Source organism: Schistocerca cancellata, chromosome 5 (assembly GCF_023864275.1).
Source record: "Schistocerca cancellata isolate TAMUIC-IGC-003103 chromosome 5, iqSchCanc2.1, whole genome shotgun sequence".
Taxonomy (NCBI): domain Eukaryota; kingdom Metazoa; phylum Arthropoda; class Insecta; order Orthoptera; family Acrididae; genus Schistocerca; species Schistocerca cancellata.
The window spans coordinates 439,767,942-439,785,685 of record NC_064630.1 but is presented as its reverse complement, the minus strand read 5'-3'; the positions used below and the strand labels follow the sequence as shown (position 1 = coordinate 439,785,685).

Below are 17,744 nucleotides of genomic sequence, written 5' to 3'. Positions count from 1 at the left end.
TGCCGTTTGTCTGCCACGTGTGGCCACCCATCCTCTGCCTCTTTCTTCAATGATTCCTTTGATCACCAGTAAGTGACATGTCCCTCTTCTCAGTTACCTCCTGGAGTCCGCTTTCAGCACTTGCTATGGCAGCTTAACTTCACACTACCTGCAACTTTCCCGGTGGGTGTGAACCCTTCACCACCTTGGATTCGTGAAGCAGCCCATGTTAACCTTGGCCTTCATTCACTTCTTAAGGGCACTACTCCAGCCTTGCTCTACCGCCTTCAGTTTCATGACCTCCGCATGGAACTTCGCGATAGTACCTTTGTATAAAGTAATGGCTCTCTGACTGACGGTGGGGTCGGGTGTGCCTTCATCACTTTTGATATAGGCTTCCAGTGCACTGCTCACTATTTACAGCCGAGCTCTTGGCCCTGTATCAGGCCATGGAGTACATCCGGGGACACAGACTATTCAACTGTTTCCTCTGCTCAGACTCACTCAGCACCCTTCAAAGTCTATGTGTACAGTACACCACCCATCCCTTAGTGTAGCGGGTCCAGGAAAACTGTCATTTGCTCAGTGTTGGTGGAGCCAGTGTAATGTTTATGTGGGTTCCTGGTCATGTTGGTCTGTCAGGAAACAAAGCTGCTGCTGCTGCTGGCAACACTGCAGTCCTCGTACCGCAGCCCACTAGTTCCCATATTCCCTCTGGTGATCTCTGTGTTGCCATCTGTCAGGAGGTGAGGTCCCTTCATGGGAATAAGCTCTGGCTTGTCCACACCTCTGGGAGGGGCTTAATGACCTCCTCTTGGGCCCCCCACCAGGAGGAAGTCATTTTAACTAGGCTGCATATTGGGCACTGCCTTTTTAGCCATCGTCATTTGATAAGTGGCGCAACCCCACCATTTTGTACACATTGCGCTCACGTTTTAACTGTTTATGTTCCCGCTTTGGTTTGCCGTCTGAGTTATCGGCCATTTTATCAAATGATGTGCGGTCTATTGACTGAGTTTTACTTTTTCTCTGCCAAAGCAATATGGCGAAGTCATTTAATTTTTAGTTTTGGACCTCTGTTTCTGTATGGTGTGTTTTTTTAGCCCTTTCTCCACATCCATGTTTTTAGCTGTCTTCTCTTATGTCAATTGGGACTGACGTATAGTCATTTCTTAACTCCTCTCTGTCTTTGTGTTCTATAGTTTTGACTTGTGAACTGGAAACGGTTTTGACTTGGGCGCGTATGACCCCCAGTTGCTTTTTGCGCCCTAAAGCAAAACAAAACCAAACCTTTTATCCAGAATCAGGCTTCATCAAACTCATCACACACACATTCATCCCTTTAATCCAGAATCAGTCTTTCCTCTATAGTATCCAAAATATCCTGCTCACTCGACAAATATGGGATATCTATGAGAATAATTAGAAGAAATGGTGGAGACTAGTGAGTATGTGTACAAAACTGATAGATATACAATCTTGCAATGTCTGCTGTTATGCATCCACTACTGTTTCTCTCAAAGTAATTCTAAAAAATAAACACAGAGCAGTACCAGCCACCTTCAACTTTTTCTTTCTAGCTACTCGATGCTACTACTATTTGATGAGTTGTCTCCTTTACTTCTAAAGAATTTATATTATACACATTCTATTTAATCACATAAAGTTATATGTATGTAAAGTTCATCACCAGACAACACAAGATACAAAAAATTATACTTTTATTGAGTTTCAGTTAAAACGGTGACAATGAAAAACACAAAATGTACATCAGATGCAAATCACATGGAAAACAACCACCTATCTGCAAAATACAGGGCTCTCGGTCATATTAACTTAACAATGAACTGTGTGAACAGTTTACACACACTGAGGCTTCTTCATCAATGTTGTTCCTGATATATTCTTCTGCTGATCATAAAAATTTACTATTGGTGAAATGCTAAATAGTTACTGTCCAACTTGTGTTCCAGGCCTTGCCATTCACCTTTTTTAATACCTGCAACAGATTTCAGTTTTCAGTACTTTTTTTTAATCCTCTTATCTAACTGATCACTTATTAACATGATTTAACATTGCAGCAATGTCTCAAAATCATTTAGAAGTTGTGGATTAATTTTTGGTTCACTGGTATCCTAGCACTGCCAAACAATGTTGACAGTTAAAATTGCAAAACTGAGAAGACAGTACACACTAATTGTCAAATTGTTATTAAATGAAGGCCTTCTACATGCTACAATATGCTAACAATTAGCATATCAGTGCAGCCACACAAAGTGGGTAGGGAAATATCATCAACTTCTGTATATAACAAGGACACTTGCATGTGTCAGAATCCAATACAGTAGGATTGTGGCTTATCAAGACTGTGGTGAATATGGGACATTGAGTTAATGCATTCAGAAGGGCCACACAGGTAATAAAATGTGCTTGCAACAGCGCAAAAATGTCTGGAGCATCTGACGATGTCAGATGGGTAGATCACATAACTAATGAGGAGGTATTGAATATAATTGGGAAGAAGAGAAATTTGTGGCACTACTTGACTAGGAGAAGGGACTGATTGGTAGGACATATTCTGACGCATCACATGGTCACCAATTTAGTATTGGAGAGCAGTGTGGAGGGTAAAAATCGTAAAGGGAGACCAAGAGATGAATACACTAAACAGATTCAGAACGATGTAGGTTTCAGTAGGTACTGGGAGATGAAGAAGCTTGCACAGGATAGAGTAGCATGGCGAGCTGCATCAAACCAGTCTCTGGACTGAAGACCACAACAACAACATTTTACTCATATAAAATAAACAAATCATATCAATTTTGTTCATATGTGCCTCTCAACATGGATATGTTGGATATTTCAAGGAAAATTCAGTAGCCATCAATTCAGGCACTGTGTTTATAACACAGCTGTTTACTATGCATTGCTCTATTGCACACTGATTTGACAAAAACAACCAGTTAAGGGGTTCATGGGGTGGAAGAGTAAAGACAAACTGTTTACAAGATGAGAGATGAAAATAATAAATCTTTGTATATTACACAACAAACTAGAACTTCACTTCCTCGTTCAACTTGCATATTTTAAAGGTTTACACTGAATTCATGTTACGTTATCTTTACTCAAAACCAATGATTCAAATGAATCATATAATTTCACTTAACAATAATACCAATCGCACAAAGCAAATGCAAATGACAAAAGGCAGTTATCACTTCTGAAAACATATTACAAAAATGAACTTATTATAAGGTTCTAGTTAAAGCTCTTAATTACAAAATGTGTCATTTCCTATGCAAAACACATTAATTTACCAATAAAAACAGAGCACTTTGTCTCCTTTACCTGTCGCAACGAGTCACCCGGACCACACTCAAATGTTCGAGGAAAAGAATCTCCAACTGGACGTTCATACAGAGCGTGCAGGCTCTGTTCCCAATGAACAGCTTGATAAATCTGTTTTGGAAGCTGACGTTTAACATGGTCTCCATTCAAGTAACGTTTTCCATTGACGTTGGAAACCACTGTTATAGCTGGGTCATCAACCATAGTACGGCGGAGAGCTGCACGAAATGCTTCTGCTGCAGGCCGCATCAGAGATGTGTGGAATGCACCCGATACCTGTAGACGCTTACATGCCTTCAGACGGAACTGCCGCATATTAGTCTCAATGTACCGTAGAGCCTGAAAATTAATGAATCATTCATTTCAGTAACACATTTGTTAACTTCCAAGATTTGTTAACCTATTATTTGCATCCTTCCTATCTTACAATTGGCAACAAACATTAAAAGATATCCACAGACATTGGGAACAATTTAACTAATAAATATTGAACTTCGTTAGTGACAGTAATCTGACAGAAACAAAATTATCTGCCTCATAACAGAAATCTGGATCATAATTAATAAAACTCCCATTAGAAGCAAGATGCTACCAGTTCTGTTGGAACACAGTGTTCAGTGAAGTGTACCACTGAAAATAACTATTTCTTGTAATTTTTTATTATAACGGACAGTCAAATGAAAACAAGACAGATGGGGGAAAAAGTGAACTATTTATTATGTCAAAAGTAATCGGCATAACAGTTAATACATTTATCACAGTGTGAGACAAGATTGTCAATGCCTGAATGGCACAATATTTTCGGTTGCCTTTGGAACTAGAATTGTACCCTGCTGTGCACCTCTTCATCTGGAGCAAATTGACAGGCATGAATATCTTTCTTCAGGGTTTCAAAAATATGGAAATCGCTTAGGGAGAAAGTGGCACAGTATGGAGGATGAGTGAGGGCTTCCCAGTGAAAATTCTACAGCATACTCAAAACAACCTTAGCAACATGTGGTCAAAACAAACCAAATGTTGCCCAGGTCATTTCACGCACACTGCAGAAGTTTCGCTGCAAGCCCTTATACATCCTATATACAGATTTGACCTCTACCCTTGTGATTTCCATGTTTTTGAAGCCTTGAAGAAAGACATTTGTGGCCAATTTGCTATTGACAAAGAGGTGAACACTTGAGTATAATCACAGATCTGTACACAACAGCAGACATTTTTCCATGTAGTTATTGACCGTCTTGCCTCGCAGTGGGAAAAATGAATTAAAAGTTATGGAATCACTTTTAAAATAATAAACCATTTTTCATCTGCTTTGTTTTCATTTGACTGCCCCCTATAATATAGAAACAGCAGTTACAGGCGGGTCAAGCAACAGTACAAGAATGATACTGAATGAGAATTGATCAAAAGAGTCAGATCAGCTTTCACCTACAGCTTCCTTGATGGATTGATGTCTACACCAAATACATTCTACATGAGTGAAGTTTTGAATAAGACAGTGCCTTATCCACATCATTTACATGGTAATAATGTTAAGTATTGTTGGTCCTGATTGTATTAAAAGTGCCACAAAATAGATTTAATGTAGTAGTAGTACGGACTGAGTACGACATTATTTTTGTTTAAAATGTACAGCTTCAGAAATGAATGAGAAGCTAAGGTGGACTGCCAATGACTCACACTGCAGTATTTAGCATATATAAATAAAGAATTAAAGTGACAAGTGCACTAACCATGGTTAATCCTTCAGTATTTGGGACTTTGAAGAGTGACAACTGTGCACAGTTAAGTGTCTACCTCTGCCATCACTGTAGGCAACCACAAAATAGTTGCTGTAATTGACTGTGATGAGTAGTAGGTAACATTTAATTACATACTGGAGTGTTTTCACAGTTAAGCATGGTCACAAGAGTAAGTTCCTGCCCATTATGTGTAACTTCTGTTCACTTGGAAATGTGATGCCCTGCTTTGAGAGATGCATATGAAGTAGTAGTTCTCTCTCTCTCTCTCTCTCTCTCTCTCTCTCTCTCTCTCTCTCCGCTGAAGGAAGGGATGTTATATCGCAACTGTTTACCATTTGTGATAATTCATCATAGCTTTGTCATTATGATCCTGAAGGAAAGCAAACCAATATGATGTCTGATTCATCCAGGAACTCTAAGAACAAGATGTATCATTAGCAGGGAAGGAAATTATTTACAAGCATGCAGTTCCCTCTCATATGAGTATGACCACAAAAGAACTTAAACAGGATGGGTAGTGACTTCATCATGGACATGGAATGATTCAAAATCTATACTAATAATAAATCTATAAAACTGCTGTCTCTGTCTAAACATGACATGCTAAAACTACCAGACAAATTTTCATGGGGTTTTTGCAACTTGAGCATAGTTTGAAGCACTGTGTAGGCTTTAGTTAATCAAAATTGGATCACAGAAAAAACAGATATTGTGATTTAAAGGTTTTGTATGTCTGTTTGTCTCTTTCAACACACTATTATTTTTCATGGGGTTTTCACAGGTAACTTGAGCACCTTGGGCACCATATGGGCATCATTTCCTGGGAAAAGAGATATCATAATTGAAAATTTTATCCACACTAATATTATAAATGCAAAAGTAACTTGATCTGATATGGAGATAGCTTAAACCTTGAGGAAGAAAGCTGGCTACTTCAGAAAGTATACAGTACAAGATACTTAGTCTTTTGAAAAATATTATGTGAATAAGAGAAAAATATTTATTCATTGGAGAAGCCATTTACTCTTTGAATTTTGATCTTTATTAAATTTTTGAAAATACTTTCATTGGTTGATATGTCCTACATTATATGATTTGAAGTAATGAATACAATGCTTCTATAATCTTCAATGTGTTTAATCCATGATACGTGCTATTTGTTGGATAATGTATAGCTACTTTAATGGCACACTGCATAGATGCATGCTCTTGCTCATGCCCTTCTGTATGCACTGCTTGGCAGGCAGCTTGAATGCTGATGCACTGTGTTTGGGAGAACAGGGCACACATCACAAGCTACGGTTACCCAAGTGGGCAGACACATGAGAGCAGCTGATGTTATTGCACACAAATTAGCTTACTTATTCACCCTAACAGAACTACTAACATGCGACTGCAGCCACAAGTAACAGCTAGTCATAAATAAAACTGTTAACGAGTTTGGTGAAAATCTACACAATTTGAGGACGGAATTACCTAAAATGCTCAAGCTCAACTGTAACCCCCCCCTTTTTTTTTTTACATATCTTCATCCACATCTGACCCATTATGAAGAGAATGGCAGGGTATATTCCCAAATACTAGTTCTTAAAACTTACTATTAATGAAGATAATAAAATCAATTTGAAAACTACTCAAAAAAGGTCAGCAGATTCTTAAGGTTGTGGCAAAGACTAGTTTGTGTTGTATGTTAATGAAGCTGCAAAAAGTGCACTACACAGTAGTGCCTAACAGAGAAACTACTATGTAAATAACGCAGAGTATTAAGGAAGATTGTAGTTTAAAGTCTCTTTGATAATCACGTCTTTAGGTTTGGGGAGGGACAAGGAAGAAAATCCAATATGCCCTCAAGGCAACCACCCTGGCATTTGCCTTATGCAATTCAGGAAAGCCACGGAAAAACTAAATCTGAATGACGGGATAGGACTTTGAACTGCTGTCCCTCTGAATGCAAGTCCAATGTTTTAACCACTGTAACACCTCACTCTACATCTACATCTACCTCTATATCTTTACACTGAAACCATCATAAGGTGCATGGCAGAAGGTACACCCCATTGTACCAATTATTAGGGTTTCTTTCTGTTCCATTTGCATATGGAGTACGGGAAGAATGATTGTCTGAACGTCTCTGTGCATGCAGTAATTATTCTAATCTTATCTTCATGATCCTTATGTGAGCAATACAGGGGGGATTGTAGTATATTCATAAAATCACAATTTAAAGGCAGTTCTTGGAATTTTGTTAACAGACTTTCTCGGGATAGTTTACCTCTATCTTCAAGGGTCTTCCAGTTCAGTTTCGTCAGTATCCCTTGGCACTCTCCCACAAATTAAACAACTCTGTGACCATTTGTGCTGCCCTTCTCTGTATACATTCAATATCCCTTGTTATTCCTATTTGGCGTGCGTCCCACACACTTGAGCAATATTCTGTAACCGATTGCACAAGTGACTTGTAAGCAATCTCAGGTCCCACACACTTGAAAAATATTCTAGATCCTGTTGCACAAGTGATTTGTACGCATTCTCCTTTGTAGACTGATTGTACTTCCCCAGTATTCTACCAATAAACGGAAGTCTACCACCTGCTTTATGTATGACTGAGCCTATGTGATCATTCCATTTTGTATCCTTACAGAGTGTTACACCCAGGTATTTATATGTTTATATGAGATGGCCGATACCAACAGTGATTCATTGATATTATAGTCATACAATACAGGTTTTTTTTGTTTGTTTTGTGAAATGTACTATATTACATTTCTGAACATTTAAAGCAAGTGGCAATGCTTGCACCTCTATGAAATCTTATCAAGACCTGACTGAATACTTAAGCAGCTTCTTTCAGACAGACTTCATTATAGATAATGCATCATCTGCAAAAGCCTGATGTTACTATTGATATTGACTGCAAGTTCATTAATATACAACACATTTCCCTGAGGTACACCTGAAGTTACTTCTACACCTGACGATGACTTTCCATCCAGATAACACATTGTGTCCTCCCTACTAAAAATTCTCAGTCCAGTCACAAATTTAATTTGATACCTCATACACTATGTGATCAAAGGTATCCAGACACCTGGCTGAAAATGACTTACAAGAGGTTTCTTGGGGAAAAGGCAGCCCATTCTTCACGGAGTGTTGTACTGAGGAGAGGTATTGATGTTGGTCGGTGAGGCCTGGCACGAAGTCAGTGTTCCAAAACATCCCAAAGGTGTTCTATAGGATTCAGGTCAGGACTCTGTGAAAGCAAGTCCATTACAGGTATGTTATTGTCGTGTAACCACTCTGCCACAGGCCGTGCATTATGAACAGGTGCTCGATTGTGTTGAAAGACGCAATCACCATCCCTGAATTGCTCTTCAACATTGGGAAGCAAGAAGGTGCTTAAAACATCAATGTAGGCCTGTGCTGTGATAGTGCCATGCAAAACAGCAAGGGTGGAAGCAAGACCACAACATAACACCATCGCCTCTGAATATTACTGTTGGAATTACACAAGCTGGGAGATGATGTTCAACGGGCATTTGCCATACCCACACACTGCCATCGAATCACCACATTTTGTATCGTGATTCGTCACTCCATACAACATTTTTCCACAGTTCAATTTTCCAATGTTTATGCTCCTTACAACAAACGAGGCATCATTAGGCATTTACCCACATCATGTGTGGTTTATGAGCAGCCGCTCGACCATGAAATACAGATTTTCTCACCTCCCACCTAACTGCAGTGGATCCTGATGCAGTTTGAATTCCTGTGGAATGGTCTGGATAGATATCTTCCTATTACACATTACGAACCTCTTCAACTGTCGGTGGTCTCTGTCAGTCAACAGATGAGGTCGGCTTGTACGCTTTTGTACTGTAGGTGTCTCTTCACATTTCCACTTCACTGTCACATCAGAAACAGTGGACCTAGGGGTGTTTAGGAATGTGTAAATCTCGCGTACAGACATATGACACAAGTGACACCCAATCACCTGACCACGTTCGAAGTCCGTGAGTTCCGCAGAGCACCCCACTCTGCTTTCTCACGATGTCTAATGACTACTGAGGTCGCTGATGGAGTACCTGGCAGTAGGTGGCAGCACACTGCACCTAATTTGTAAAACGTATGTCTTTGGGGGTGTCCGGATACTTTTGATCACAAAGTGTATGATTGACCTTTTGATGATAATGCGGTACTGAGTCAAATGCTTTTTGGAAATTGAGAAAACCTTCATCTACCTGATTGCCTTGATCCAAAGCTTTCAGTATGTCATGTGAGATAAGTGTGAGTTGGGTTTCACATGATCAATGTTTTCGAAATCCGTGCTGGTTGGCATTGAGGAACTCATTCAGAGTATTAAATATTTATTGGAAAAAAAATCTCAATTATATCTGACTAATCTTCAAAGACTTGAAAACCAATTAAGTAAAGAAATGTAAAATACTGTCTTAGACTGTATGATAACATTCAACAGTAATATTTACCTCTGAGTGGCCAGCAATAACCTTGCAGTGTGGAAACAGGTAAGTGGCTACACAGCATTCTGGGTGCTCAATGCCTTGTGCTATACTCCATTCTTTAGCACTTGCCATTGCTTTATTCAATTCAGAATCAGGTCCATAAAGCACTGTCATCATTCCACTGTCTTCTGCATCAGACGCTAACTGCATAGCTTCAGCTCGCACCTTCACCAGTTTCAATGCTGTCAGCAGTCATTTCAGATGAAGAAAAAATTTATTGGAAAGTACAGGGTGGTTACAATTAAACTTATGCTACTTGAGTCAGTGTAGATGGGTAGCAACTTTATAGGAATGTGTTCAAACTGTGTGCTGCAGGACTTGGGGTGTTAGCATGTCATGACTTGCCACTAGCCACCAGTACTGGTGCTGTGATATAGGGTTTAAACGCAAGCATTAGTGTGCATTACTGTTGCAGAAAGTCAACATGGGTCTGGACAAGGTGAGCAGGGCTTTAATCGTAAAGCTGTTTTATCAAAACAATAGCAACAATGCTGCTACTCTTTGCGAGTATCGACGCATTAAAGGAATATGGAGAGATCCTCTTTCTTCACTGGGTTTGAAAAACATGATTTGGGAATTGCTCCTGGGAGAGGTCAACACACAAATGCACTGCAAATTGTGGAAGAACTTCATGTTGCCATGGCTAAGAATGCTGGATTAAATGTGTGATCTTCAAGCAGTGCACGAGCTGAGTCAAGACAGCTGAACATTCTGTTGCGAACTACTGTGAAATGGTATCCATATGAACTTCACATTCCTCACCAACTTTTGCCATGTGATACAGACATTCAAGTAGACTTTGGTTTTGCATTCCTTGCAATGGTTTAAGTTGACAACACGTGGCCTTAGAATATTTTGTGGAATGATGAAGCACAGTTTACGCTCACTGGGATAGTGAACACTCACAACTGTTGTATTTGGGGATTGTCACCACCAACAAATGTTAATGAAATTCCTCTGCATGGTGAACGCATCACGGCATGGTTCACGATTGGTCCATTTCTTATTGAGGAACTTGGGCCCCAAGGATCAAGGACATGCAGTGTGAACAGCGCACACTAACATGATCAGCTTCGTCAACATGCCATACCTGCTCTATGGTAGAGAGGTGCTGTTTTGATGCATGATGGAGCTCCACCTCACATTGCTCGGAAGGTCACTTGGTTACTCCATAACACATCTGGAGAAAACCGAATCGTCAGATGAATGTTCCAAACAGCACAGCCACCAAGATCACCAGATTTGAACTGGTGTGATTTTGATGTGGGGCTATCTGAAGGACAGGATTTACCAATGGGACATTAACACGCATTGGAGGATGAAGATGAGCATAGTGAGGGAGGTAGCCAGCATCCCACCTGAGATGTTTTGGGCAGCAATAGAACAATCTGTAGTGTGGTTCCAGGCTGTCGTGGATACAGATGGTCATCACACACTCTGAACAAGGGACATACACATGGTATGCAGTTGACAAATGTTACCCTCTCACACGGAAATTTTCTTTCTTTCAATGGTTTATTTATTATTTCTCTTCCACATGTCCTTACAAAATTTTCCACAATGTCTCATTGTCCTACGATTGGGGGCCCTCACAAGTAGTGGAAGTAACCTTGTACTTCAACAAATATTTAAAGCTATCAGATTTTCATACTCAGCCTTACTGCATTTTGGCAAATTGTTATTGTCTAAATTTTTCCTTTCCTCTTTATTTTCAGCATCTGCCATTTTCCTCCATTGATGGTGAAAACTTAAGAAACCATAGTTCTCTCCAAATATGAATAAAAATAATGTAAAGTGCCTATAAACTCTGGTGATCAAATTTTCAGAGGAGACATTTTTACTTTAGAAGCTGAAAATAAAATAAACACTCGTGAAAATCCAGCATGTAGTAGGAGATATGGTACAGAAAACTAAATCAAATGGAATCTCTTCTCATTAAAAACAAATGCCATCAGGATGTAAATTTATTTGCACAAAAGTGTCAAAACCCTAAAGGCTCCAAAAATGCTTCACCAAGCTTTTTGGTTGTCGTCTTTGTGATTACATTCTCTAGCACTTGTCCTATCTTCATTTAGTTCCCATATATAGAGGAAAAGAGGTGAAGGCAAAGTAAAAACAAGCCGGTCCACTGGCTAATATTTCATACTAGTACACAGTGACTAAAGGAAGGAAGGAAGGTTGTCGACAGTGAGAACATTAGAGATGATGGAGAAGGAAATCAGCAATGTCCTTTTTGAAGGAACCATTCTGGAATTTGCATGGAGTGATTTAGGGAAATCATAGACAATCTAAATCTGGATGGGCACACACGGATTTGAACTGTTGCTCTCCAGAAAGTGATTCTGGTGTGCTAACAACCGCAATACCTCACTTGGTCAAACATGACTGTAAAGAAAGGGAAGCGTGATTGACAGTTTGGATGGAGATACAGCAAGTAGGTGGAATAGGAATGTGGCCCATGTGTGCCCACCCACCCACTCATACAGGCAGGAGTAATAGCATGTGACACACCGTGAAGTGGAAAAGTGGAGGAGGGGAAAACAGAGCAGAGGAAGATGGACACTGCTGAGAGAAAGTGATTGTAGAAAGTGGGGGACATAGGGACAGGAGTGGAGGTGCTTGTGGGTCATGGGCTAGTGGAGTGTGAAGTCGGGAGTGTTGCAGGATCAAAGAATATGTTGTAAGGACAATTTCCATCTATGTAATTTAGAGAAGCTAGTATTGGGAGGAGAGCAGTGGTGATTCAGATGGCCACAACTGGGCAGTTGCTATTAATGGATTGTGAAGCTGTCATTCACTGAAGTTGAGCACATTGTGCTCAGCAGTGTGTTCTGCCACTGAATGGTCAACATTGCTGTTGGCCACAGTTTGGCAGTTGCTATTAATTTGGCTGGACAATTGATTGGTGGCGATAAATGTGCAGAAGGCTGCTTTGCTGTTGGCCACAGTTTGGCAGTTGCTATTAATTTAGCTGGACAATTGATTGGTGGCGATAAATGTGCAGAAGGCTGCACAAAAGTTACAGCGGAGAAGGTGTAAGATGACTGCTTTTACAAGTGACCCTGCCTCTGATAGAGTAGGACACACCTGAAACAGAACTGAAATAGGATATGCATAATGGGTGCATAGAACAAGTCTCACACCTGGGTCTTCCACAAGGATATGACCTATATGGTAAGGGACAGGGAGGTGTGACATAAGGATGGACTAGATGTTTTGTAGAATGGGTGGGCAGTAGAACACCACTTTGAGAAAGGCTGTGGTTAGAACGTTTATTTCCAGACAGAATAAACAGCAGAATCCACGGCAATGGATATGGTTAAGTTGTTCCACATTGGGGTGATAGTGGGTTATAGGGTGGGACAGAGTGTTTCAGCTCGTCTTTAGGGTGGTTGGAGGATTAAGAGCATAGGCAGATATAGTTCAGGAGAAGAGTCTACAGACTCTGTTTGGAGGGCAGTGCTGACTGTGAAGGTCATGTCATATTGTGAAAGACAACACTTGTTCCTGCAGATGTGTCTTTTGAGGACTTGATATGGGCAGAGTTTCCTTATGGAGCCATAGGAGAAATGGATACCAATGTACAGGAATATAGCCTACTGGGCTGAGGAGGACCAGTTGAAGAGATAGGAGAGAAAATGTTAAGACTAAGGAAGATAAGGATATATAATGGTATGGATCACAAATGGGAAAATACACTGACATAAGCAACTTTGATAAAGGGAAAATTTTGTGGTCTGGCATCTGGAACAAGCATGTTTGAAACAACGAAGTTGGTTGGTTGTTCACATGTTACTGCTGTGAGCATCAGTGGAAAGTGGTTGAAGGATGGTGAAACCACTACAGGCAACAAGGTGTAGCATGTCCATCTTCTAACGCTTTCTTGGACGACTAGAGACAATGCAGTTTTGGGTTGCACGACTCACATGTCTCTTCCAGTTGACTTACACATTGTGCTTGCAGCCGATACTCTTCTTTGGGTTATCAGCTATGTTGCTCTCACTGTTTAATTCAACTCTGAAGACTGTTTCAGGTTAAGGGAAATATTATTAACGAGCTCTATATTCTTGAAATAAATTATATACTCGTAAACTTTTGTCAGTTCAACAACAATATGTTTTCAACTCTCATCCCAAAGTAACAATTCTTCTGTACAAACTCCAGTAAGTCAACTGGTTCCAAGATAAATGTCAGAATCTACTAAACATTCGTACAGTTACATATGTTCTGCCTCATTAAAAGTCTCCATATAACAAACGCTTCATCTGTCTCTTTAACAATCCTCACGACACCACACACCATGGAACATTACCCAAATACTCTCTGACTTTTTGATATAACTTCTAGGGCACTGCTTGTAACCACCTGTTGGGGCTGCTTGCCTGACACAGCTCCTGGCTCCTCCTGACAGCTGTCCTTCCTGCACACACAGACATGTGTGGCGCAGTAAAAAGGCTCTCTCACCCTTGTCATTAAAATATTGGGTGTTCAAGATGGTGGGGAGCCAAATGTTTCTAGAATTTACCCTGAAATTCTCGAAGCACTACAATGTCTCATCACAGAACACAGAGGTGGAAGCTTGCCTGCTCCATAAATCAGGATTGGCTGCAACTGTGGCGGATCTGAAGATAGATTACAATGCTGGTGGAGGCAAAAAAGTTTCAGAACACATTGTTCAGTGCACACTGCTGAACATATGCCCCACAGCAGATGAACCCCACGGGTTCTCATATCAATGTAACAACACTGCCAATTACAATTTCAGTGGTTGTGAGATCATCAGGATTGGATTGCTGGGGACCAATGGAAGCATGATGTCTGGTCAGCTGAACCATGTTTCTTGCTATAAAAATCTGACTGTCACATCCAGATATGCCATCATTCAGATGAATGGCTGGTTGAAATATGCACTGAAACCACGAACACAGGCTGAAGGGGGATATTCACCGGGGCTTCCTTGTGACTGTCAATAGTAATCAAAGGCATCATTACAGCTGTGGACTATGGGAACATTATTGGAAACCATCTGAACGCCTTTATACCTGATGTCTTCCCCATCAGAGATGTCATATTCGCACAAGACTTTCCTTGTAACAGTCAGATTGTTCCTACAGAGATTTTAGGAGTGTTGTAGTGAACTCACATTGATGTCTTCGTTACTAAATTCACCTGAGCTGAGCCCCACAGAACACACCTGCTGGCCGGAGTGGCCGAGCGGTTCTAGGCACTTCAGTCTGGAACCGCGCGACCACTACGGTCACAGGTTCGAATCCTGCCTCGGGCGTGGATGTGTATGTTGTCCTTAGGTTAGTTAGGTTTAAGTAGTTCTAAGTTCTAGCGGACTGATGACCTCAGATGTTAAGTCCCGTAGTGCTCAGAGTCATTTTTTGAACACACCTGAGACACCGTCAGGTGCCACCTCTGCTCCCACAAACCGCCAGCCTATAATTTATGGGACTTGTGTGACCTGTGTGTAGACATCTGGTACTGCATATCTCTGGAAATCTACTAAAGACTTGTCGAATCCATGGCATGTAGAAATTCCGCCGTATTATTTTCCTAATGTGGACCAACATGCTGCTAATCAGGTGATCATAATATTTGTCTCATTGTTGTAGTCAGTCAGGTTTACTAAGAAATGAAGCAGTGAGTTTGGGTCAATGGAATGTTTGGGGATTAGTGTTCAACAATGGCAATGTCATGGTCATGGGGATTTTGCTGTATAGGGAGGTGAGTCAACAGTGATGAGTATGGATCCAATGGTAATGGGGTGTGGGTAGTTGGAAGGGCGATGAAGGAAGAGCCTGATAGCTCGGCTACAGGCAATGGGTTGGAGGTGTTGGTTGACGAGCAAAATTTTTCTTATTAGAGTACACATTTGGTTTTGCTAAGATTTATAGGTTTTGGGTAGCATTTAGAAGGTGGATGTGCAGGAGGGGGGAAGTGTAGATGGGTTGAGAAGGAAGAGGCATTTGACAGAGAGGATCTGTGATGGGCCTAGAGATACAGAAAGGGATAGGAGGTTATACTGGATTTCTGGCATGGGATTACTGAGGTAGGGTTTGTAGGAAGAAGAGTCACACACCTGGCAGACACCTAACGTTAGGTAATCAAAGTGGTTCATCAACTCACTGGTAGAGGTTTTGTCTGCAGGGAGGGTGACCAAATCAGGGTATGTCTTAAAGCTGTGGATGGGGATGGCAGTTCTTCCCTCCACTGAGAGGTTTGCAGTTTTGGGAATGGACCTGAGAAATGAGGATGAGGCCAGGCTGGAGGTAAGGTATTCTTGGAAGGTAACTCAAGTGGTGGAAGTCTGAAAGGCAAGGTTCACGTTTGCTTGGCAGGTTTGGTGGCAAAAAAAAAAAAAAATGTTTCCACTGAAGGGATCAGGAGAAAGACAATAGATCTTTGGGCAATCCAGCATGACTGAATTTGGGTATGGGGCTGAAGATGGTGCCTTTTCATATGACTATAACTTTTGTGACATCAAGGTTTTTGGCAGATACTCTGCCTGACAAAACAAAATGCAGCACACAGAAGACAAGGTCAGATGTCAGTGTAACTTCGTACATGCAAACACCCACAGCGAGTATGCAAATGATTAGAATCACAAATCTCTGTGACAGGTAGAATGGCCAACAGAATGCATTAGTGTTGTTCCCGTTTCGTCTTGATACCATACATTCATGTATGTCTGTCTGTGTAGTTGTGTGTGGAGAAACTAGAAAAAGAGCAAGAGCTCAAAAGCTAGTGTTAACTGTTTTCTATTATGTGTTTCTGTGTGCCACACAACGCTCCTCTATAGATAAGGGGTCGCCTTTCCCTTATTTTACACATTTCAGCTGACCACAAAATTCTTCTACTTCTTTTAGCTGTGTTTTGTATTTTATTAATCACTGTTGGAGCAATTTTGTCATGGCAATGATATCAGTTTCTATGTGGGCATCCTCAAATGTATCGGGCCTATTTGTTTCCATTAGATCCAATATATTTCCATCATCAATTGGCTTCTGAACAATCTGTTCAGGGTAGTTCTCAGCAGACACATTTAGTAATGGTTTGCAGGACATCTTGTCATGCCTACCACTTATAAAAATGTAATGATCCCAATCGATTGTAGAGTAATTTAAGTCTCCTGCAATGATGACAGTATCGCTGGTGGACATTTGTAGTAGCGAACTGTTTTCTCTAAGTTTTTGGCTACATGAGGGAGTTTGGTGATCAACAAATTGATCCAATTACTAGTTTATGCCCACCACCGCTACAGTGTCTTGCCCAGACAAACTTGCAAGCAGCTTCAGTTTCTATCTCAGCTTTTTGATAAATTACCAGATGAAATAAAATGTCTGACAGACAGCAGTAATAGTTTCAAAAACAAATTGAAATCATACCTCCTTGACAACTCCTTCTATACCACAGATGAATTCTTGAATATGAGTAAATAAATCTGGAGATATAATATATGCATTTATGCCATTTAAGGGAATGGGATAGATAATAGAAATATTTAGGTATAACACTATAATAAAAAAAACACAAATAATATAACTAAACTTTTTTCCCGTGCGCATTTCTTGTGCATTTGACTTGTTCCACATCATAATGGTTTTTCCGTGCTTCTGATCAATGGAATGCGTAACTAACTAGCTCAGCTGATTAGTTTCTTTCCTACTGTGACAGATACACCACCTCAATTTCCCATTAACCTATCCTTTTGATATACACTTAGCTTTACCTAAAAAAATCTCACTGTAGACAATTTTGAGTTTTAGCCTTCTTTTTATATCTAGTGTTATACGACCTCAATTGCTTTTCAATACTGCTTCAAAACTATTGGATTTTTTTGCAAAAGCAACTGATTGCAACTCCATGTATTTTAATTTTTCCATTTGTGGGGGCATTTCTTTTTGTTCTACAGCTAACACCTTTATTCAAACGTGATGGCGAATCAGCTAAGCTAAAAAAAAAACTGTGAGCACTCCATGTTGTATGGGTAGCAGCTCTACTGCCTAGCATACGCATGACCCATTTAGAGGGGTCCTGAAGTTTTCAAGCCTATGTGTAAGCCCAGAAAGACACAGTCTAGCATTGCATTCTCTTTCATACCTTTCACCAGTCTCAGAACCAAATGGTCCCAATGATTTCTGGGCATAAT

At 40.4% G+C, this 17,744-nt stretch overlaps 1 protein-coding gene across 1 annotated transcript in view; it reads right to left on the bottom strand.

Annotated features, from left to right (window-relative positions):
• Window positions 1–1,683: 1,683 nt before the first annotated feature.
• LOC126187854 (probable malonyl-CoA-acyl carrier protein transacylase, mitochondrial) overlaps window positions 1,684–17,744 on the bottom strand; it is a 48,769-nt gene continuing 32,708 nt past the window's right edge. The window contains exons 4-6 of the mRNA XM_049929169.1: window positions 9,554–9,771; window positions 3,328–3,666; window positions 1,684–1,978 (exon numbers count right to left, since the gene is read on the bottom strand). Of these exons, the coding sequence (XP_049785126.1) occupies window positions 1,922–1,978; window positions 3,328–3,666; window positions 9,554–9,771 (614 nt within the window). The 3' untranslated portion in view covers window positions 1,684–1,921. The remainder of the gene's footprint in view (window positions 1,979–3,327; window positions 3,667–9,553; window positions 9,772–17,744) is intronic.